This window comes from Oxyura jamaicensis, chromosome 12 (genome assembly GCF_011077185.1).
Source record: "Oxyura jamaicensis isolate SHBP4307 breed ruddy duck chromosome 12, BPBGC_Ojam_1.0, whole genome shotgun sequence".
NCBI classification, from domain to species: Eukaryota; Metazoa; Chordata; class Aves; order Anseriformes; family Anatidae; genus Oxyura; species Oxyura jamaicensis.
The window spans coordinates 21,793,587-21,817,665 of NC_048904.1; the positions used below are offsets into that span (position 1 = coordinate 21,793,587).

General features: G+C 39.5%; 2 protein-coding genes across 3 annotated transcripts; one reads left to right on the top strand and one right to left on the bottom strand.

The window, feature by feature from the left end:
• The first annotated feature begins 278 nt into the window (after positions 1–278).
• On the top strand, positions 279–14,883 carry RBSN (rabenosyn, RAB effector). Of its 2 annotated transcripts, XM_035337358.1 has the most exons (11): positions 279–496; positions 2,161–2,304; positions 4,032–4,132; positions 4,768–4,813; positions 4,925–5,086; positions 5,989–6,230; positions 7,094–7,164; positions 9,062–9,148; positions 9,643–9,745; positions 10,211–10,285; positions 11,239–14,883. In XM_035337358.1, exons 1-11 carry the CDS (start codon positions 334–336, stop codon positions 12,367–12,369), a joined length of 2,325 nt encoding a protein of 774 aa, XP_035193249.1. In that variant the 5' UTR covers positions 279–333; the 3' UTR covers positions 12,370–14,883. The 2 variants fall into 2 exon arrangements, with proteins under 2 accessions (XP_035193249.1, XP_035193250.1); XM_035337359.1 differs by lacking the exon at positions 279–496 and having other exon boundaries at positions 2,169–2,300.
• Positions 14,884–16,110: 1,227 nt separating this feature from the next.
• MRPS25 (mitochondrial ribosomal protein S25) lies at positions 16,111–17,499 on the bottom strand. Its single transcript, XM_035337360.1, has 4 exons — positions 17,325–17,499; positions 17,132–17,238; positions 16,714–16,801; positions 16,111–16,496 (listed from the first exon to the last, which is right to left on the bottom strand). The coding sequence occupies exons 1-4, from the start codon at positions 17,456–17,458 to the stop codon at positions 16,304–16,306; spliced, it is 522 nt and encodes a 173-aa protein (XP_035193251.1). The 5' UTR covers positions 17,459–17,499; the 3' UTR covers positions 16,111–16,303.
• Between the last annotated feature and the right edge of the window lie 6,580 nt (positions 17,500–24,079).

The following is a 24,079-nucleotide window of genomic DNA, read 5'->3' on the forward strand; positions in this document are numbered from 1 at the left end:
CAGGGCCGGCGGCGCCCCTCGGCCGGGCGGGGCGGGGCGGGGCGTGACGGGGACCCCCGGCCGTCGCCGTGAGGCGCAGCCCCGCCCCCTGCGTGCCGCCTCCCGCGCCTGCGCGGCCCCGCCCCGCCGCGGCCCCTTCCGGCGTGCCAGCCCCCGGTTCCTCCCCGGTGGGGCAGGGGAAGGCCGCGGGGTCGGAGTGGGTCCGTCCCGTCGCTCCCTGTCTCCCCGTTGCAGGAGCGCCAAGGACGATGCTGCCGCCTCCCGCAGCGCCCCGCCGGTCGCCGCAGGGCCGCCGCTGAGCTGAGCTGAGCCGAGCCGAGCCGAGCCGGCGCGATGGCGTGTGGCTACCCGCCGCCCTTCGGGGACCCGGCGGAGGTGCGGGAAGGCTTCCTGTGCCCGCTGTGCCTGAAGGACCTCCGCGCGTTCCACCAGCTGCAGGCACACTACGAGGAGGAGCACTCGGGCGAGGACAGGGACGTCAGGGCGCAACTCCGAAGTAAGGGCGCGGCGGGCCCCGGGCAGCGACAGCCGCTCAGCCGCGCGGGGCCCCGGCCTCGTCGGAGCGGGCTCGGGCCGGGCCGGGTGCGGTTCCTGGCGCCGCGCGCCGCCCTTCCCGGCGTGCTGGATCGCGCGAAAGGCCTTGCTCCTCGGATGTCTGACTGCACGCGTGGGCTTTGTTACTGGCTTGGGTGGCTGGGGGGTCTCGGTGTGGTTTTTTGTTTGCTTTTTTTAGTGAGAGAACCTTCCGATTTACACTGTAAAGCAAGTGAATTCCCAAGCATTAGTCAAAAACCTTGCAGAACACGGGGGTTCTCTGCTACTTGTCTGGTACCAGTTCATTTGTCCCTTGGTTGGACAGCAGCTAAAACTCTAGGGGATGGTTAAGGAAGGTGGTGGGGTAAAGCTGGAAAAGAATTTGGGTGGTGGAGCTGGCAGTAGATGCAGCGAGCGTCCCAGAGTTCTGCTATGGACTACTGGCTTTTATTGGTTTGTGGAAAATCCCTTGGTACACCTGTTAACTGAAGTACAACTTCCTTCACCCCCCCCCCCCCCCCCCCCCCCAACATACATAGTATCGCTTTACATGGAGGGAAGAATACGTAAAATTTGGTGGTAGGTCTGTGTGTTCCATATAAAAAGTCTTCACTTTTACTTTTTTCCCCTCTCTCAGAGATCAAAAGACATTACTTCAAAAGTCTCTTTTCTGAGGAAACTTTGTGTTTTTAACAAGCCTATCTTAAGAGTCGCAGAGCTGAGTATCTCTTAAGTCCTGAATTTGCTGTCCATCAGTTTGGCTATGTCTCAGCTTTTAGCACTGTCTTTTCCTTGGACAGTGGAGGTAGACTGGCCAGTACTGCAGTCATGTTCTTTTCATGGGCACGCTGCTGTAGTAAGTAGGTGAATTACAGATGCTTGCTTCAGTTGAGTGTTTAAGCCAGAACAATAATATGGTTTTCATTATGATAAGAAGAAAACAACAACTTAGTCTTCCTAAGATTTCCCAAATGCTTCTTTTCTTGAATATAAAACATCTGCATTCTGATTTTTTTTTTGTTCTAATTGAACTAATTCTAGGAGATAGAATATCCAGAGGAGAGCACAGATGCAAGGGCAGTAAAAATGCTCAAATTTCAAGTTCTCAGTCTTACTTTTGGCCCAGGAGACTGCTCTCATCTCACTAGCATTTGTATGAAAATAATGCAGTGATCTGTTTAATACTTTTGAAGTTATTTAGATGTAAAAGCATATCGAAATTCTTAACTTGGACTTTGTGCAAAAATACAAATAGTTTTGAACACACTCGAATCCAAAACAAATCACTGGGAATTAAGAGATAGTACGTATATGGTGTCCCACTGTGCTGTGGCATGGGGTCTCACAATTTAATATGGTTTACTGTTTACAGCAGTGTCCCTGAATGGAGTGCCTAAAACTACTGGTTTGCTATTAGGACCTTAGCACTACTCTGACAGATAACAAAGAGTATTTCGTGTCACCTCTGACTCTGAACCACGCTCTGGTTCTAAACAGGACGTGTTGACTTTTAATCAAGGAAAAAGATTTGTGTTGAAAGATAGGGAGTATTCCATGCTGGTTTCACATGGCAAATACTGGGTAATTAACTGCCTCCTGTTTGGTATGTGGGTTTACCCTTTTCAGATCTAGTACAGAAGGCCAAGAGAGCGAAGAAGAAACTACTGAAACAAGAAGGAGATGACAGAACTGATTCTGGATCTCAGGAACGATATGAATCATTCAGCTATGGTGGAGTAGATCCATACATGTGGGAGCCCCAAGAAGTAGGTAGGAGAGCTAGAGTGATATGGAGGGGGGTAACTCTTATTTTAATCTTCGCTGGGGAAATTGAACAGTTTTGCTGAAGCTGCATGGAATTGTCTGTATTGCAGTTGATTTACTGTAGCATGGGGTTATGGCTTGCATATTGATTCTGTGCAGCCTGCCTACATTGTATGGGGTGATGTGGAAAACGTGTGTGTGCGTGGGTGTGTTGCAGAATCAAGACCCAAGCCCCTTGAGAGCATGGTTAATTGTTACTTCACTGTACCTGAGCTGTTGAGTTTTGCTGTATATATATTTAGCACTGTTCATCTAGCTTTGAGGTGTTCCGCATGCATCTTGTGGCTTTTAACAAAACAGATAATCCACTGATTAATAAGCTATCTCTATATTAAATCTCTGCCTTTTAGGTTACTGTTAAAGCAGATGTTAGCTTATATGCCTGACAAAATGCTTGTCCCCTGATTTGAACTTTTTCAGCTGTTTCTTTGGATTTGAGGTATAGGTAATCTCACATTAAAAAGAGGTTTAAATTAATCAAAAATAAAGCAACTATGGCTATAGATTTAAACTTATATGTTGACTGACCATTAATTACAAATACTGTTACTGGAAATTGCCTTTTACTATTGCAGAAATTTTATGCTAATTTTCAGAGAGAGGAGACAGCACTGTCTCTTGCGGGTCCTTGGAGTTTTCCTGTGCTGCTGGCAGATGAGGACTTTGTCCTTTGAGTCTGAGTTCTGTAGATCATTGTACTTTTGACTTCATACCATGATTGCTGCTGAAATAGTCAAAATTAGTAGCTAAGAATAAATTTAAACAGTGAATTAACAGAAGGTTTCTGATCAGAGTGGGGAGTGTGAACCTCAGGGATTTTAGAATAGGATTTGGTGGATTTGTGAAAGGGGTCCTGTAATGTCTCCAAAGCAGAGATTGAATTCAGTTAGCCAGAGAGGCTCTCCCATTCCTATGAATTCAGCTATGGAGGGTTTTTTACATATTTCATTAGAATGAGGAAGTGACGTTGTCCTTTGTTTGTACAGTTAGTGTCAAAGAGCAACATCTGCTTTTGTGTTCTACCAGTCAGAAGAAAGGTAACTTGTATTTTTTCTGTGTCATTGGTTTTTCAATATCTGGTTTATCTTATTAAGAAAAGGATTAACACTTAAACCTGATTTTGTTGAGAATTAATTGTGTATTTCTTAAATGCTGTATTGATCTTCTGTGTACTTGGTGATGACACTTCTGTAAATCTGAACTGTGATCAAGGATTTGGTTCAGACTTCTAAAAGTGAGAAGGATGATCAGAAATCTGAAAGAGAAGATGCTGTTGTGTAGACCTCAAATAATCACTGGACCTGCATCTTGCCTTTGTTCCTGATATAGTCAGGAAATAATGGGAGCTGGCTTTGACAAAAGTGCTAGCTGATAATAGCTTGCCAAATGTAACTGAGCGGTGGAGAGAAAAAATTGCAGATGTTCTCTTTAACGTAGTGTTCTTAGTTTTTCTGTAGTAGAAATAAAACACCATTAATTAGGCTTTAATCCACATGTTTAATGTGGAGCAGAACCGCAAAAACTTAGGATACTAATGTCTTTAAAATGCCATTTGAACCTGAGAAATAAATGGTGAAAAAGAAGGGATAGCTGCCTTTCAAGAGGCATTTATATGCATTTAAATCCATGTAAAACACCTAGGTGACTCTGACAACTTTCTGCTCTCTCCCAAGGTGCTATGAGAAGCCATCTTTCTGATTTTAAGAAACACCGAGCAGCCAGGATTGATCACTATGTAGTTGAAGTCAATAAGTTAATAATCAGGTTAGAAAAGGTAATTCTGCTACTTTTTTAATATCCTAGTCTCTTAAATGTTTCCTAGACATATAGTCATGCTTTAGTGTGAAGGGTGCCCATTTATGTAGCAGTGCACTTCTTAAAGGACAGTAAATTATGACTCTTTACAGGTTACTGTTCTTTTTTTTTATCCTTTATGTAGTCTGTACTGCACATATGAATTCTGTTTCAATGCAGTATTTTCAAACTGAAAATGCTGTTTTCATGTAGTTAAGAACCATCTGTTTTTTTCTGTATGTTTTCTCCATCTTTTACCTTACAAAGTTTCTCCCTAATGTTTGTCAGGATTTTTCCAGCTCTTCATTCAGCAAAATCTACCACTGACATCTGATTTATTTGCATTTTTACTTGCAATAATGTTGGATGATCTAAGAATTATGCCCAAATGCTCTGACTGGAGCAGGTTTGGCAGTAACTGTTTAGCACTACTTGTCTGAATATGGCATTAGAAATAATCAGGAAGGTTGCAGGAATCTGATGTAAAACAGGCTTTTAAAATTGGCAGACTTTTCCTGTTGGGATGGGGTGGGGGGTTAGGAGGTTGTGGAGTTCTTGCCTTTTTTTTCTTACAAAAGTACGGTTTTCTTGAATGTGTTGTTTGTCTTCTACTAGCTTACATCGTTTGACAGAGCAAATACCGAGTCCACTAAAATAAGAGGTTGGTATGAGCTTACCTCAGACTACTTGCTGCTATAGTTTACCAGCAAATGAATTAATTGAATGAATATCTTACATTGTGTGTATTCCCTCCCTCTCCATCTGATTGTAGCTATAGAAAAGTCTGTTGTGCCTTGGGTCAATGATCAGGATGTTCCATTCTGCCCAGACTGTGGCAGTAAGTTCAGTATTCGAAATCGACGTCACCATTGCCGCCTTTGTGGGTCTATTATGTGCAAGAAGTGCATGGAACTTGTCAGTCTTCCTTTGGCAAGTAAGTACAGTGGGTAGTGTTAATTCCTTCTTTCCTTATCTCACTCCAGGTGCTAATGGCATCCTGGCTTTTTTGCAACAAGAAAACAAGCTTAATATTCTGTTTGTGTGGGAAACTCATTCTTCAGTGTGTCAGTCAGTTCCATGCAGACACCTGTCTGCAAAACAGAGTAAGAAGAATAATTTCTACATTCTTTGTCTCCGTTCCTTCTTCAGATTGTGAAGTGTTACATAATGCTGAAAAAGTTACTAGAATATACTAGTACATAATATTACTAGATGTGGCATATTCCAAAATTGTACTGAGTACCATAACTATGGAGTTAATAATTTTTGGAGTTGTAACTCCAGAAGTTCTTGACATTTAAAACTACTGTGGATATTTCAAATCTTGCCCACAACTGTCCAAATGTTGATGTGAAGGGAATTCATCCACAAGCCTTCTAAGAAGCACTTTCAACTTCAGTTTCCTTCCTTATCTAGTGCATTGGAGAGGAAACTATTTTCTGTGGAAATAAATGATGTTAATTGGGATCTTCAGAGAGTTCAAGCACAAAATAAGTACAGCATTAACATACCTGTTTTCCACATGCTGTTTTGTAACTACGCAAGCTCCAGTGTTCAACTCAGGTTAATGTGAGAATGTTTCTAGGCATAAAGAATTTAAGTGGCTCCCAGTAGTGTGCTCTTCAGCAGCTTTTAGAATAGAGCAGGATCTAACAGTGACGACCCAAATTCTGACTTGCAGATTTGGTTGTCATGCGTTCCCTGCATGTCTTTCAGCAAACTTTTTCAAGACAGTTTTCTAGTATTTCAGCTTTGGTTAAAAGTGTGATTAATTTGTGTTGGTGAAATCTGTTGGCCTCTCCAATCAATGTAAAATTACCTGTGTATAACTTTTAGGCAAACTCACCAGTGCCAGCAAAGAGGCCTTGAGTTCTCATACTAGCCCAAGCTCTTCACCTAATAGCGTCCATGGCTCCCGCCGTGGCAGCATAAGCAGCATAAGCAGTGTAAGCTCAGTTCTGGATGAGAAGGATGATGACCGAATCCGTTGTTGTCAGCACTGCAAAGACACCCTGCTGAAAAGAGAACAACAGATAGATGAGAGAGAATACACTCCAGAGATTGTGAAACTCTATGAGGTAAAATCAAGCTCCTTGCTGCTTTCATACTCAGTATATATACCTGCAGTTGCTGCTACTTGGTTTCTGGCTTGTTCTCTCATGTCCAAGCTCTTTATGGCTTAGTATTTGCCTGTGTACAGATGGACTGTATTGGGTGTTGATGCCACATAACAGAAAAATCTGAAACGATGGAGCCAGGTGCCATGTAGTACTTATATCCCATGATAACTTAAACGCTCATTTTAAGGCACAGCTTTATTCTCTGCATCTGAAACTAATAGTTCTGAGTTGCCTCTCCTAAAATTGTGAACTACGTCAACTGGGATTCCTCAGAACAGTCCTTATTAAACTGGTGATGTGCTGTGCACTTTGTTAATGGGCTGCACTGTAACTGTCCAACTTCATGTTGTTAGCTCTCTGTCTTCACAATGGTGGGAAATACTTTTTGGAACCATCTAAATTGACCAACAGAGTGTATGGCTGGAACTTTGTGTTCAAATATGCTTTGACAGCAGGTACTGACAGTCATTGGGTATTCAATACAGTCTGCAAGCCTTTCTCCCAGCCCCAAGGTTAGTATTAATGGGACTTTCTGTTGATGCTCTCTATGAAGAAACTAAGACTAGAAGTTGACTAAGTTTCCCATTAGAACAGCTTCTGAATTCAAGTTCACCTTGCAGGGGTACAGAGATTCTCTCTGTTCCTGACCATGGCATCTGTACTCTGAGGACAGCTGAAGGGCGCTGTGATCCTTAATAGCTGAATGGCTTTCATCACTGTTAGCTTGGAGTGTGCATAGGCACATTGAAAGGCTTATGTCAGCATGTGCTTACATCTGTGTTTTGACGCGAGTTCTTCTTCTACACTTTGTTTTAAATAAGAAACTCCGACTCTGTATGGAGAAGGTTGACCAGAAGGCACCAGAATATATAAAGATGGCAGAATCGCTAAAGTAAGCCCTATTTGCTAATTTTATTTATGAATGTGTTTTATGAACTGTAAGAATTAGAAGTAGTAAAGAAGTGGTCTGCTAAGGCTACAAGATTGTGTAGGTCATGAGAAAGTACTCAATTTTTTAAAAAAATCTAGACAAATACCTGTCCAAACCCCATGTTAATTAATGGAATAGATTATTAAAGCAAGTATTAAAGCTGATGAGTGTCATCCCTGTGATCTCTTACTAATTAACATATGACTTATTATTAATTCCAGAGTTTTGGTGCATCATTTGGGTGCCTGGATTAGTATTTTCTTCCCACAAATTTGTATTTAAAAATAATAATAAAGTAATAGATGCTAGGGTTATGCTTTCAACTAGTAGAATGGGAGAAATTACATGGTTTTATCAGTCTTAAATACAGCTTCTGATTTAAGCGTAGTAAGAATTTAATGTTATAGAACTGAATATAATTAGGACTTACATTACTTACATCCTTAAGTGTAATGACCTGCTGACTTACCATACTGAATAAATGTAATATGAGCCTGCCACATGTGCTTCATGTATGAAATGTAATAGATTAGTCAAGACTAGAGGGAAAAACAGTACATTTCTTGGCTATAAAAAAGTCACTTCTGCCGTTTGCGGTATTGCTGAAATCGATGGATTTCAATGAGCTTATGAAGGCAAAGAAGGAAGCTGTACAACAAATTTCTGTAAGCTGTTGCAAAGGAGATATGAAGTAGGCTACTATGAGGGTTTTTTTTTAATCTGAATTTGTACTACTTAAAATATTTTTTTCATAACATACTGAAAATTTCAGAGAATTAGCAGTATGCACAAATGCATACATTGTGTATACTGTGCTGACTTGGATCTTGACTCCTTCCCAAATTACAACGTTTGATCACCTCATAAAGAGCACTAGGCTCTCCCCTCAAACGGATTCTAACAATCATATTTTGCATTTCTTTAAACCGTTACAAAAATGTGTGTGGTTTTGTTTTCCCTACTTGACTTCCTGACTTTTTATGTTGTTGAGTTAACTGGGGGTTTCCTTCCTTTATTCAGGTTTCACTTAGTATATCTAAACACAGATACAACTATACGTCTGTGTTCAATTCTTACACAGGCAGATATTTAAATGTTAAGGCATGGTTACTTGTGACTCAGCTGACCCACTAAGGATCTTACAAGTTTTGCAGATTAAGAGTTATGCAATGCAAAATCCTTTGTGTACTTCATTCTGACTAGTACTAAGTCCTGAAAAGTTATTTTTGAGGGCATGATCAGTATTTTGTGTATTTGAGATATAAAAGGAGAGAGAAGCTTAAAAACTGGTGAAGAGTCTTCCCTGTTAAATGTTAATTTGTTTGCTCAATAAATACGAGATTCTAGTGATTGGATCTCCATGTAGATGCAGTCAGTTGCTAGCATCTTAAGTATGACACCCATGTGGGGTTGTAGACTTTTGTTTTCTGACAAACGTAAGCAGAGTGAACTATTTTAGTGGTATAGTTGCTTATTCAATCAGTGAGTGCTTTGTTTCATTTTTTTCTGTACCCAGTGGCCTGGAAAAAAAACACAATAAATGTATTTGTTAGGTTGTGTACATTTCAGATATTATTGATAGAGTGCGATTCTTCTTGTGTTAAAATCCAATTTCTCCTATAAGTGTAAATAATACAATAATAAAATGATCTATGAAATCTTCATGTTCATATGTTGCTTATCACTTTCCACTTCTGTCAGAATGAAAAGGCTTTTAAACACAATGAGCTCAAAATAAAAACATTTTAAATGGTTAACTATCCTTACATTTGTTGACATCTTCTTGGGATAACTTCCTGTGTTGTATTTATTATTAGCTTGGTGCATGGCTTACAATAAAGTTATATTTATTTCTTAGTGCCGGGGAGACAACTTACAATCTTGAACATGCAAATGACTTGAGAGTGGAGATTCAAAGAGTATATGAATTTATAGATGCCTTAAGGTAAAGGAAGCGTGCACGCGCTGTCTCTCTTGCTTTCTCTCATGTGCATCATAATAAAGAAATACAGGATTTTTTTTCCTCTTCCAATACAGCTTGTGCTGTATATCCTTCTGTAATGACTTTTCTGTAGTTTTTCTTATTCTCAACTGTTGGGGCCTATGTTTGTGTAACATCTACTTCCTTATTCATAGTCAACTTGTCTGCTCAGTTGTAATGAGGATGTTGAAAGGTAGATGCTGTTCCTGTGCACTGTCAGGCTCTACTTCCTTTTCCAACCATACATTCCTCTGTAGTGAAAATAACTTAAGTGTAAAAGGAGACAAATAGAGGCATCGTTTTTTTTTTTTTAAGTGTTACAACTTGTAATATCTAGAATGGCTTACCTAAAAGAACATTGGAAAATGTTAATTTGATATTGTCTGCCTCATATTCTGTTCTATTGTCCTTGGCTATTGTTTCTGAACTGATGAGATTGTACATTTCTTTTGATTCAGTAAGAAGATTTTGAATCTAGGCTTGCATGAAGAGCCCCAACCTCATCCTAAAACACTACAGCTTCAGAGAATGATAAGATACTCAGCTACACTTTTTGTTCAGGTAAATCAAACATATGTTATGAACTGAATTTAAGTTTTATGTAGTGTTCTCTTCTTTGCTAGGCATCCCTGTGGTTTAAAACTATTTTGACAGAATGTTTAGTTCTGTGGATTTTTCTGTAGTTCCACTGAATGGATAGTGTAGTCAGAGCAGTATTGTGTTTAGGGGCTTAAGAGATCTTTGCTTTGTCTGTGGTGGCGGTTGAGCCTAGCTAGCGGTATAGTTAAGGCAGCCATGATATGCTCAGACTTGCAGCAGTAACTATAGTGTAGTCCCTATATTTTATATTTATATATATGTTTATATTTGTTTATTTGTATTTATATATATTAATATATTTTATATTAAGTCCCTCTTATTTATCTGTGTTCTGTTGGTGGTATTTCTATATTCAAGAAAAAAAACACCCTGAAAATTTGGCTGAACGCCTGCAAGTAAAACTGTAAATATTTTGATTTTTGCTAGGAAAAACTGCTTGGCCTAATGTCCCTGCCAACCAAAGATCAGTATGAAGAACTGAAGAAAAGAAGACTGCATATGGTAAGACAGGTTAAGATCTGTATCTTGTATGAGGGCCTCCTTCAAGGTCTTAAAAACAATTATTTACAACTCAGACTTAATGTATTAGTACCTCTGTGTGTATGAATGATTAACTGTCCCTAACACTGGACTTAAAAAAGTCTTTTTGGTATTGATCATTCCACATCCATTTTCAGGGATTTGTGTAATACAGTCACTGTATTTCTACCCAGAACAGAGAGACAGAGGTCAGTGCTGAGAGCTGGGTACTTGTAGAAAGTAGCAGTGACTTGGTTACATGTGCTGTTGCTCTGCAGTACTGCAGAGCAGAGTGTCTTAGCTTATGTGGATTTTCAAATTGTGCTCTGGAGTTTGTTTGCACAAGTAGAATTTGGAGAGTTCTTCAGGTGATTAAAAAAAAAAGGAAAAAAAGAAAAATATCTAGAATAAGGATGCATCTTCAGAGAGGTTTGGGATTATTTTTTTTCCAGTTAGGAGGAAGGACATCACTAAATAGAAGATTACTTTATGTTGAGGTAGAAGTTGAGAAATAAAAATGATTGCATTCCAAAAGCTAGTATCATCAGTGATCTTTAACACTGATGCTCTATTATGGGTGTACGTGCTATAGTTGACTGTGATACAGTTACTATACAGATCAGTTTGAGGCCACTCTTTGGACAGCTGGATTAGGCATTTTCTGCTCTATGTATAGCACTGTCACTGCTCCTTCTTGCCCTCAAGTTTGTACAGGCAGATATGAAGAGATATTAAGTATCTTCACTACTAAACTGAAGGGAAGCATCTAGGTAACATTATGAAAATGACCATTTTCTGCAGAGTAAGCAGAAATGGAACTGATCTGTTTATGACAGCAGTGTCTAAGGTAGATAAAGCCTAACTTTTTGTACCTATGGATATTAAAAAATACATAAAATAAATCGTGGTGTTCTCTCCCTACACGTTTGTTTTAGGTGGCTCTTGAAACACACAGAAGACAGGAGGAAAAGCAGAAGGACTCAACTTCCAGATCTGTAGCTGCAGTTAATGGTGATGCAAGTCACCTAAAAAAAGGAACAGTCAGGAAATCTGAAGGCTGGTTACCTACATCTAGTGTATCTCGACAATGTGAGATAGCAGACCCACTTCTTCAGCAGATTGACAACATCACATCCTTTATTAAGCAAGCAAAAGCAGCTAATCGGCTAGATGAGGTCCGTATGTTGCAAGAGAACCTGAGGCAGCTTCAGGATGAATATGATCAGCAACAAACTCTGAAAGCTATTGAGCTTTCTAGAAAACAGGCAGAAGAGGAAGAGATGCAGAGGGAGGAACTTCAGGTCCTTTGTGAAAAAGAATGGGAGAGAGAACACAAATTCATGTCTCAACATTTAAGGACACACTCATTAGACTTCAGAGAAGTCAAGCAGCATCAGCATGAAGTTGCAAAAGAGAATCAGAACTTGATAGCGCATGGATTGGATTTGGATATTACTCAGGTGAAAGGGAACCCAAGTTTTGAAACTACTGCTGCTCAACAGCTGCCAGCTAAAGAGTGCTTAATCTTTCCAGTCAAAACCCAGAATGTCCCACAGTATGAGAAAGACCAAAATAGGGCAGCCTGTCTAAACCCCTTTGAAGAGGAAGCAGATACCCCTCTATCAGAGGAAGATCCTGCTAACCCTTTTGCCAAAGACACTTCTCCACTGATTTCTTTCTCTAACACTGTTCTACAAAGTGATAAAAAAGACTATAATCCATTTGAGAATGAGGAGGATGAACAAACTAATGGAGCATCTGTCAGTACTTCAAACCCCTTTGAAGAGGACGAAAATCCACATCAAAAGTCTGGGGGCAATTGGAATTCTGGGAATCCATTTGAAGAGGGATCTGCTACCAATCCCTTTGAAGTGGAGGATGGCAATGAGATCTCAGAAGAGGAGGCTATAGAGGAGGAACTGCTTCTCCAACAGATAGATAATATCAAAGCCTATATATTTGATGCCAAACATAGTGGGCGAATGGATGAGGTGGAGGTACTGACAGAGAACTTGAAGGAATTGAAGTACACCTTAGCAAAACAAAAGGAGAAATCCAACTGCTGAAGGAGTAGTAGAGGAGTAGTAGGCCTGTGTAATAATTATTTCATGTCTGCTGTTAAAGATGGGAAAGTAGAACAGATAAACAGGAGTACAGGTTACAAGAGGGAATTGGGAGAATCTTGTGGGATTTTTTTAATGCACTTTCATTTATGTATTTCCACTACTATTCAGCCTTGAAGAAAGAAAATTGAGGAACGCTGCTAATCTTGAACACTTATACTAAGAAATTTAACAATAACTTGTTACGACCCTCTTAGTGGTAATTGGTCTTTTTGTGTATTTATTTTGGTCAAAAGAGTTAAGTGGTAACAGGGATCTACAACTTGGAAATGGTTTCAGGGTTGGTTCATCATCTTTCCTCCTTTCTCTTGTGTTATTGTACTAGTTGTATTATTGTTTTTTCAAGCGGCACTCTGACTAAAGAGATGAAAATGTTTCTAAAACATATGCATCTTTTGATAATGGCACAGTACAAGTGTTACAGGCTAGTTGCCCTAATGGAGTTACAGGAAAGTGCTGTTAAAAGGCTGCTGTGACTCTTTGAGATACAGAATACACAGGCTGCAGATCAATTTTGTGCAATGCTAATACATAAAAGGGATTTTAAGACTATGAGAGAAAACTTTGTAACTGATCTTAACATGAGTAACTTTTTAGAAGTGTTTATAAAAATTCATGAGTAAAATTCGGCTGCTGCCCTGTCGTCATTTCTAATTTCCCAGTTACTCTAGGCACAAATTGCAGTGTAAAAGAGAAAGCTGAACTGGCTTCAGAGATCTCTGTGGGAATGAATACCTAAATACTCATTCACAGGGAGAAGAATGTCAGGCTAGCACAAACTACAGTTTTAAAGGTGACCCTGCAGTCCCTAACTATATTGTGGAACTTGTATATTCCTTTGTCTTCTGGGTAATGGAATGATCACGTTTGTTCTATCTGTGAGACTGGAACCCTCTTCATAGCATTCAGAGAACAGAAGTTCTGTTTATAATGGAGAGCTGAAGTGCCACTAAACTGGAATTCAGTGAAAGCTGGGCTGTGATGGTGCCAAATAGCGGGTCCTATCTTATACTTGATTCCCATCAAAAGAAATTAAGAGAATCAAGCACATCTGTGTAAATAGGAAGCTCCAGAATGGAGTCTTGCTGTGAACCTGTGACCTGGGGGATGGCTAGGTGATGCCCAGCACCTGTGGTGCAAGGAGGCTTAATGCTGGGCTTCTGAAGATTGATATGTAGATACTGGTATCAAAACGTAGAATCATTCAATGTTAAGTCTGCATGTATCTTTGCAAAAGATTGTGCCTGAGCTGCTTTGATTTTTGCCTTTGAGAGGCAGAGGTCCATCGTCAGGCATCAGTGTTTGAAAAGGTGGTTGGGAGGAGTTAGTCAAAAAGGTGTATTTAATTAAAGCTGAAATAGAGGAAATGGGGCAGATCACACTGTACAGCACTAAAAATGGTGGGCTTACATATAAGTGCAGTTGTATTGAACAGGACACTTCTTTTAACTGTCTCCAATAACATGAATAGTATATAATGTGAACATTACATAATATTTCTGAGACCCAGATATAATCATGCTACCTAACCAGCAAGAACCCTAATTTTACTTTCTTGTAAACATGTGGAGGTATGGACTTGCAGAACTTGTTTCAAACAAACAAAACATATCCTCAGTAACACTAGTAAAAATGATCAAAATAACTTAGAGCAGCCAATTGAAGAACATAGTTGTCCTTTTACTGTAGCATAAGTCTGAGTTAGAAAGGTGTGCAGAATGGGTTGTCCTAAGACCCTGAGGGTTTATACTGAGGTGTTTTATTATTGTTGACTGAGTCCCTAAGTGTTACTTTGCACCAAATGAAATAAAGAAGAAAGGATTCTGAAAGGTTGTAAAGTAGCACAACATAAGTGCACAGTGGCACCAGATTTAGGAAGGCAGCAAGATAAAGAGACACATTAAGTTACTTAAACTTTATCCCCTTTATACACATAATTGTTTTAAAAGTAGTAGTATAAGGTAACTATTTAAGACAGACTAGTTTGTGTCGAGGACTGCTCCCTGCACTATAACCCAAAACTTCTTTTGATATTGATTCTAAAAGATGTTTCAGTGGTCTTTCAGCTTTTGCTTTTAGAAGTATTTTTTTTCCTTGTTGTAACCATCCTGCATTCTTTATATTTTCAGTCTAATACACTAATAAAGTATTCTTATTATATATGTAACAAATTTTTACAAGCAGGTAACAGAGGCATACCTCATGATCAGTGTCAGTGTTAAATGTAACTAGCGATCTGATACTAAAGTCATCTCTAATGTGAAGACATTCACTGGTATTTGGATTTTGGTATTTGCTGGTATTTGGATTGCTGTAAGGCTCACAAGGCACAACAAAATGAAGATATCATAACCATAAATCTAAGTAAATAATTTGCATTGACATTTGTTAAAATTGCATGCACTACTCTGTATGAAACTTTGTAAACAGAGATGAAATAAACATTTATTTTGTGCTCTATTTGCTCTTGATGATTTTTAGAGGTTACTCATTCACATAGGTGTGAAATTTTGTATTCAACCACCTGCTCAGAAATGCTAGTATATGTTAAAATTACTGCAGATAATCCTGACTTAATGGTATATGCAACAACATAATTTAAAGCACTGTAGTACTATCATGTATTTATATACTATTATAGGTACACTGTAATTGTTTGGTGAGGCAGAAGCTACTCTGACCATATTCAGGGTCCAGGAGTAGCTGAAGGAAAAGCAGTTACAGAGCAGCACTGGACTCTGAAGCACAATGAACTTGCTGACTTTTACCTGGAAGTCAAGTTTTCTAGCTATGCTTCTCCTTTGCATGTGGGTTTTTCTTTTTGGCCTTCATTTCAGCGTGTAGTTTCAGCTGGGAGTATGTCCTCTGGCTGTCTTCAGTTAGTATAAGCTGTAAATGGGTGGAAACATTTGAAATGTTTGCAAGTCTGTGGAACCCTGTGCTGCTTTTAAAAGAAATTGACTTTTACCCCCTAGTTTCTCTATCTCAAAGCAAACATGATCTTGGGGACTGCATCAGGCAAACTACTGCCAGCAGGCTGCATGATCCTTCCCCATAAAACCAGTAAGTACTACTGCTACTCCCCAGCTGCAGTTATGGCTCCAGTTCTGGGCTTCCCAGTGCAAGAGAGACTTGGAGCTACTGGTTAGAGTCCAAAGGGCCACTAAGATGATTAAGGGCTGGAAGCATCTCTCTTACAAAGAAAGGCTGAGAGCCTGAAGAGGAGAAGGCATGTGGCGGGGAGGAAGAATTTTATCAATGTATATAAATACCTGAAGAGAAGGTTCAAGGATGGTAGTGTCAAGCTCTTCTCAGTGGTGCCCAGTGCAAAGGCAAGAGGCAATGGGTACAAACTGGAACACATGAAGAGATCCCTTTGAACATCAGAAAAGACATCTGCTGTGAGGGTGATGGAATTCTTGTGCAGGTTGTCCAAGAGGTTGTGGAGTCTCCCTTCCAAGATCATCAAAGACCATCAGCCTGTTCTAGGTGTCCCTGCTGGAGGAGGTTGGACCAGATGACGTCCAGAGGTCCCTTCCACCATCAGCCATGCTATGAATCTGCTATTTTTGCTATAACCTTTTATCTATAGGCATGAGTACAAAACATGGCTCTGGTCAGTTTTCCTTCTTGCTTTCACACAGCTTTGACTGCAATACTTTGTAAAACTGGCACAACAAAAGCTGTTTTTTAAACTTATATTTATTTAATATTTTTCATTTTAATTATTCTAGTTGTAGCTGTATGAATTAAGGGACAAGAATGCCAGTATCCCACAAACTTGCTTGTTCCTGTTTCCAGGATGTTTTAACCCTTGTCTCTCACTGAAGCACCTTGATCACCCAGCCCTGAGGAAACAAATGCATGACTCGAGATTTCACGCTGATGCTTCGTTTTTCAAAGCAGCTTTATATTTTCCCCTCATCTCTTTGGGTAGTGGCACAAAGGCAGGGCAGGGAACTTGGCCTTCAATTTCACACATGCACTCTCGCAGATGATACTTCTTGGGCCCAAAAGTTGCAGGATGTGATAGTTTTTTTCTTTCTCTTTCCTCTTTTTCAAGTGTTTCTCTAGAAAAAGAGATTTGTTTGTTACCAGTAGAAGCCTGAGTGGCAGCCTTTCCTATCCCTTCCCTATACACAATTTACCAGAAGGATAGCTTTACCTGGTTAAATTTACCAATTTATTTGGAAAAAAAAATCCTATATACTCGACAAGTTTGTAGGGACTGTATTATGATGTATGCTACATCCTATGACGCGCGTACATCAGCGTATTGTTACTTACTTGCTTTTCCCCAAGATTTTTTTAATGTGCTCAGTTATCTCCTTGTTGGTTTTATCTTCCACGTCAACCAAAACTTGTTCTCCGCTGTCTGTTAAAAACAAATCATGGTACTATCTCGGAAGTTGACGTTCCCATAGCCCCCTCCCTGCCCAACACATGCAATTTCACAGCACTTACAAAAAAAGTGTTTTAAAAGCACGAAACTAAAAAAAAACGTCTAAAACCTGCTGCCCTACTGCAATTAATACCAACGCACATCGTTCCACAGGAACCGCCAAGCCATCGCCCCGCGCAGCGAGGCCGAGACGCGGCGGCCGCCACCGCTGGGACCCCGCGCCCCGCCCCCCCGCGCCCCGCAGGGGGCGCTCGCTGAGGGCCCCGGGATGGCTCACGCGGAGCCCGGCCCGGCACCACCTACCCAAGTAGAAGCGGAGGAAGGGCGAGGGGGTCATGTTCCTGAAGAGCATGATCTGCACCCAGGGGTTCTTGTACTGGATCTGGGGGACGTTGAAGAACACAAACTTTCTAGAAGGAGGGAGGAAAAATAAACCACGGCTCCAGCGGGGACGCAGCCCAGGTGCGGCGCGCTGCCGCCGCAGCCCCAGGCTCACCTGGCGCCCTCGCTCAGCTCCCCCGCCGTGTTGTAGTTCACCGTCATCACCTTCACCGCGCTCTTGAAGATGACGTCTCCCTGGCTGAGATACTGCAGCGTCCGCCGCACGGGGAAGCGGCCCTTCATCGGCATGGCGCCGCCGCGGCCGGAAGGGCGGGAGGCACCGCCCCCGGCGGGGCGGGGCGGGGCGGGGCTCGGCCGGCGTCGAGGTCCGTGAGCCCTCTCGCCGCGCGGGCAGCAGCTGGCGGACGGGCAGCGGCCTACGGCTGCCGGGAGCGCGGACGGGCCGGGCCCCTGGCGCTGCACCGCGCGAGGCGCCCCCAGCTCCCTCAGCCGGGCGCGGTGCAGCGGGAGGCGGGGCGCGCCGCGGCGGCCGAGGAGCACGGGACGGACGGGTGGCAGGGGCGCGCGAGGCAGGAGCCGAACTAAAACGAAAAAAAGACGGGGCTGCCCCTCCTCTTTCCGGGAAAACAACAGCACAACCCTTTCCCACTTTATTTCTTGGGTTTTCCTTCTTAGTAACATAGTACCTCGACGGAGAAGACATTTCAGAACAGGCTAGGGGTTTTCTTTTTTTCTTTTGGTCACTAATATTTTGTAGTATAAGAAATATAAAAAGCAATTAAATTAATACATTTGGCAGGGCATGGGTGAATGTATATTTTTGTTTGCAACAAGCCATACAGCTCTGTCAAATGTAAAAAAAAAAAAAAAAAAGTGGTAAAAAAAAATATGCCTGCCTCCATGCATGAGTTCACACCCAGTTCACACAAGTGCTCCACAACGTTCTAGCAACACACCCTGACCCTGAACTGTAACACGCTTCTGAGCTGAGTAGTTCTGTTTCTTAGCGGCTCCACTGGTGGCTAAGAGTGAATGCTCGGTTACACAGACACAGTTTCAGTTGTGGACAAACATGGACACAAGCTCAATGGTCAGAGGATGAACTTGTTCAACTTAGGGGACAAGACCTCATGCTTCACAGTAGGCCCCTAACTGAAAATTACCTAATTTTTGCATGTATGTTGTTTTTTTTTTTTTTTTTTTTTCTTTTAAGCACCTAGGTTTGCCAACTGAAACCTAAAATGATTTGAGCCTCATTTCTGCTAAATGAAAATCCTTGAAGTTGTACAGTTCCTAACTGCAGAAATTAACCATCTTCTTTATAAAAATAGATGTAAAAGATGTGGTGCATCTCAACCACATCATAAATAACATTAAGGATGTGTTTACCAGTTGGAAGAGTTTAATTTCATTGTCATTGCTATAAAGTGTGGTTGAAGGGAACTAAAATCCAACACACTAACCCTAATTTAAAATTCAGGCAGTAGAAAGCAAGTAACAGATGAAAGTATTATCTGTTAGCTATTTCCTATGAACTAAAGCTTTTAGGAAAAAGTCCTTCTCAGCTTGTTCACAGTGAAGGGAAACTTCCGTTCCTATTGAGGACTGGGCTTAGACACCTAACGTTTAAGAAATTCAGTGAACTTACAAATAAAAATCAAGAATGCATTTATATCTGTAATTCACTTTAATAGTATAAACCTCATTTAGGTAGTAGTATTAAGCCACAACAATATAATGCCACATTTAAACAGCATTTAATAAAATGCATAAGCTAAATCATGCACTGCAATACTCTATATACAAACACAACAATGCAAATTCCTCTTCATGACTGAAGACATTGATTAGATATAAAATTCAGATAAAAAAATCATGCTATTATTTTAATATGCTATTACACATACAATGCTGATTCCACAAAAGAAGCTGTGATAAATGAATAACTCTTTTGAGTTTTGAATCTGAAATTAAAATATAATAGCATAAACAATAGTTTTCTAGAAGATAGTAAGCAGTGACTTCCAGTAAATATCCCAAGGAATTAAAATTAGATAATTCCTTTTATAAAAATTGGGTATTTTTTTTTTTTTTTATAAGAGCTCAGAGCTCCCTGGTATGCCTATGCCAAACAGATACAACACTTACACAATGTGCAGTTTTTCAGTTAGAAAACTGAACACTGGCTTGCAATGTATTTTAGAGTACAGATTAATTACGCAAAATATTCCCACATTTTACCTTAATTCAATTTATGATAAAACATATGTAAGCAACATGTTTTCTTCCTAAAGAATACCCTTTTAATTGAAATTCATTCAGTCCTACTTTCAACCCACAGTCATAGAAAATATATTAAAATGGACCTGTGTCTTCTTGTCATTTATCTAAGATCATTAAAAAACAATGTACAAGAAGCTGATTATTCAGGGGTGTTAGATACCTCGCAATAGGTGTGCTTTTCAGACTTTTGCTTTCTGACATCAAATAGAGAAAGTTGATTTCACGTTACACAATTTCTGTAGAATATAACAACATAGCACCACTTAAATTTGAGTGCATGTTGCCCTGCAAAATAAAAACAATTCAAACATATATAAAACAAGTTTGCACTTTTAAAATATGCTCTTTTTATAAATCCACATTTAAATTTTTTTTTTTTTTTTTTTTTTTTTTTTTTTTAGAACAGATTCAGTCCAGATCAATACCTCAATTCACTTCCTAATCTTTAAAATGCACAATGACATGAACAGACACTCAGGTTTCCATCCAGCCTTTAAAGAGGAAAGCAAACATTATTCAAACCACACTGATTGTCACGACACCAATGAATGACCATCTGTCACAGGAATTCCTGCCATTAACTTAAATAGCTTTCCTGCTGAACATCTCAGAAAAAGGGCTTGAAATTTTAAAGATTGATGTTTTACAGGTTCTATATTTAAAACAAAAGCATATAAACAAATGCTTACTAACAAAATATATTAAGAAACATGAGAACATTCTTAGCATTGTTCATAGCAGAGATTTTACACGCAGAGGGCCTGACTTTGAAATAAGCTTGTGCTTTACTTTAAGCATGCAAGAAACTCACATTATTTTAATCATTGTCTGCTCTGCTCAAAGTTAAACATGCACAAGTCTTCACCACGTTGAGTCTACAAGGTGGAAATAAATGCCCAGAAAATTCCACTTCACCTTTTCAATACAAAAGACATGCTGAACTACTCTAACCAGTTTGTAAATTTTTTATTATTATTTTTAATAACGTTAATATAATTACTCCTCTAAGTTTTCTATCCAAGTTCAAGTCATCAGAAGGGAAAAAGTACAAGAACAACTTACATTTTGATAACTTAAGTAACTGAATACTACCTACAAGTAATACACTGTCTTACTGCAAGTCTATTCATTAATGCTCCATGTGCCCATCTCCCACTGTGAATGATGGAAAATTCATACACACTCTAAGATCTGAAGACTGCAGTTTCAGAAAAGGACAGAACATGAAAATGGACGTTAGCTTTGGCAACTAAACAAACTAACCACCTTTGTTTAGTTTAAGCTAGACAAAAAACAATACCTTTGGAAAGTGAATACACAATTGAAACGGACCGTGAAAATCCAATGTCTTTATGTTTTCTAAGAAACAAACTGTGACCTCCCTCTCACTTCATTACCACTATGTGTAATTGCTTAATTGAACAGATGATATAGCCTTTTTTTCCTTTAAGTTTGGTTTCATGTTATCATTATGGTAATATGTGTTGATTTTTAAATGGCATCCATTGCATCCTGTTCTGTGTGCTACAGTTCAATGCTACAAGGCAATTTGGTTTTCTTTCAGTTAGCTACACCTGAAGACTTGAAACAATCAATCCGTTACCAAATTTTACTGTGGAATAAAACTTCACAAAAAACATTTTTCAGAAAGCTGAAAGAGAAAGAGTGAGCATATACTGAAATGTGGAAGTACTTTCTATGAGTACTTTCTTTCTAGTCTTTTTATTCATACATTTATTTTTAAACAGACATTTTAGGTTCTATTTACTCTTCACTGGCTGACCTCACTAATCAAACATGAAAACATATAGAGAAAAATGTAAAAGACACAAGCTTCATTGAATTTATTTGTCAGTACTGAAAAAAACACATTCACCTGCTTTGGCAGGGGAGTTGGATCTCTTGAGGTCCCTTCCAACCCCTACAATTCTGTGATTCTGTGATATTCAAGCTGGGTTTCGAAAAAGGTGCAAAGCTCTGAAAATCATGGGGATTTACCTGCTTAAGCCAGGCTTAGTTCGTGCTAAGAAATGACAGCTAAGAAGCTCTTGATTAGAAAATGAATGAAAAGTTTAACATAAAGCATATCATGAATACATGGCTACGTATCTGTACATATATACATACACTGCACACTTTATATACACTGTACATAATGTATTTAGACAGATAAAAACATATACATTCATACACACATACATACAACTATGTACATAGGCATTAGCTGCTTGATTTTTAGTATTGAACATGAAGAAATGCACACTGGTGGGAGGCACAAAGTAAAGATGTGTAAAATAAATTATTTTAAAAGAGAGGAAGAAGAATGGCATAAATTTAACAATAAGCCATTTTCAAAGCATTCATGTAACTCAAATGGTAAAACAGACCATGGGAATTATGGAACATTATGACAGTATTATCTGTGATGAACTTAGCATGATTTCACAACAAAAAAACAGTAATAAGGTAATTCTGGGGCTTGATGTTTTCCAAGTCTAATATATTTAGACTCATAGTATTTAAACTTTATGAAAAAAAAATATTTTAGCTGCACCATTGGTACACAATGTTCTAATATTTTTTTTAGTACAAATTACTTCCCATATAATGTTGATAATATTAACTGGAGCAGAAGTAGGATTGTATCATTATCTAACAAGAGGGCTTATGGCATCTTTAGTCAAACAATAAGCCTGAATTTAATTCAGGAGACTTTACTGATAAATGACTCAGCAACTTCAGAATCAGAAGGTGCAAAAAGCAAATGCATTTGCTCCCCTTTACCACACTCTTTTGTTAATTTTCATATAAAGCCATTTTTTAATTGCTTTCTGACATTCAAAATTCAGTAGAAGCTGACAATTTGTCCTTAGTCTGCCCCTTATTCTTGTCTAAGGTGTGAAACGTGGCCTCATTTTGCTGATTCCACCTGGATATATGGAGATATCAGGCCTGCAGATGTTGTGTGCTGCTGCCACAACAGGCCCATGTTTATCATCAAAGGAAGCCATCACAACAGCTGTAACGGTGTTGTATGGCAAGAATGACTACTGGGACAAATGGGAACCTACTTGTTCGCCTGATGTTTCTGCTTTTTCACTTGCAGCAACAGCAGAAGAAAAAAAGAATCAACCTCCCTGCTTTTGTGCTCTAAAGAATAAACAAAGGAGAGGAGAGATATCAAATACAAATTTATTTATTTATTTGCTAGGGGTGTGATCCTGTACGTATTTACTGGTGCACCTGTTCTTTCCTCACTAAGCAGTGTTCAAATGACTGTGCACTTACATCGTTTATAGGCATCCAAAGAAAACTACAGTTAGCAGCAGTTGAAGCCAATAATAACTACACAATGTTTCACTTTTACTTTATAGGTGCCTTAAATGCTGTGGAACTGAGCAATGATTCTATCACAATTCAGATTTTAGCTTTTTGAAACACTTGCCGGAAGCATATGTCTGACTGACCTACCAGTTCTACTGCTCACATCACCCAGCTGAAATAGGGCCCTCTCAATGGTGCTGTTATTGCAGAAAACTGCTTTGATTACTGCTTCTTTGCTACAATCTTCAGCCTAATAAATTCCCTTTTCCTGGCTAAACTATATTCCTGATATCCTTAGCAATCATGCTGTTTGGTGCTTTTTAAAATTATCGCTTGCTTATTAAACAACAAGTAATCCGGGAAGAATCCCAACTATCCTCTTAATTGGAATGGGCAGGGAAATGCACTAGCATCTTCAGTATCTTGAATGAACTCATTCGGGAATCTGTAAAAGTCCTGTGTATTACACACCAATAGAAACACTGAAGTGTTTCACAGTCTCTACCAAAGAAGTGACACCCACAGGAAACTGGGTTGGCCTGGAAGCCGAGCCCTGACTCATTTTCCCTATTACACCTCAGAATATGCCCTTTGCTGAAGAGTACTATATAATGAGAATGCAGAGGCAGCCGTTTTCAGCACAGAAATCTCAAGTCAGTGCTATTCACTGGAGGCCTTATGGCTGCCCGGAGGGCCAAGTACTTCAGAAGTGACAGTAAAAAGACACAGTAACTGATAACAAGCAATCACCCGTGACCAGCAACAGTTTCCCATCTTCCCATTTCCGAGTACTCTGAAATCTGAATCTTTTTATTAACATTTTATGGCAGCTAAAATAGAGGCTTGTTTGAAGGATCTCTCTTAAAATTCTTGGAGATCATTATTTCCTTCTCTACCAGTTTCACACCAGAATAGTTCCACTGGCACCAAAAGCATTGTATTTAATTTACAAATGTAAATAGTCAGAGAAACATGACTTTTGCATGTGGTCTTAGTCCTGCTTCCAGTTCAATGTAAGTAAAGTAGTGTACATTTTTGCCTTTGTAACAATAATTATTACAAAGGTAAACACAAATGCTCCTACACTATTACTGCTCATTTATCTTTTTTATCTACAAGATCCAAATCCAGTTCCTTCTCAAGAGTCCTTCTCACACCAGTTTCAGTCAGTACAGAATTTTAATATTTATATGAATGAATTATTACCAATATACATATGTAATCAGGTTCAGATAGAACTAATTAGATAGTTTATCAATATTTTTCTACCCAGTTAAAATATTTTAATTTTAACAGCAATGG

What these genes read in the sequence shown, in the direction of transcription:
- RBSN (XM_035337358.1), top strand. Translation starts at nt 334, where the DNA reads ATGGCGTGTGGCTACCCGCCGCCCTTCGGGGACCCGGCGGAGGTGCGG. An exon ending in GTGGGAGCCCCAAGAAGTAG is followed by an intron (nt 2,305 to 4,031) that starts GTAGGAGAGCTA and finishes CTCTCTCCCAAG; the next exon opens with GTGCTATGAGAAGCCATCTT. An exon ending in CAGCTACACTTTTTGTTCAG is followed by an intron (nt 9,746 to 10,210) that starts GTAAATCAAACA and finishes GATTTTTGCTAG; the next exon opens with GAAAAACTGCTTGGCCTAAT.
- MRPS25 (XM_035337360.1), bottom strand. Translation starts at nt 17,458, where the DNA reads ATGCCGATGAAGGGCCGCTTCCCCGTGCGGCGGACGCTGCAGTATCTC. An exon ending in CTTCCTCCGCTTCTACTTGG is followed by an intron (nt 16,802 to 17,131) that starts GTAGGTGGTGCC and finishes TGTTTTTAACAG; the next exon opens with ACAGCGGAGAACAAGTTTTG. An exon ending in AAAATCTTGGGGAAAAGCAA is followed by an intron (nt 16,497 to 16,713) that starts GTAAGTAACAAT and finishes CTCTTTTTCTAG; the next exon opens with AGAAACACTTGAAAAAGAGG.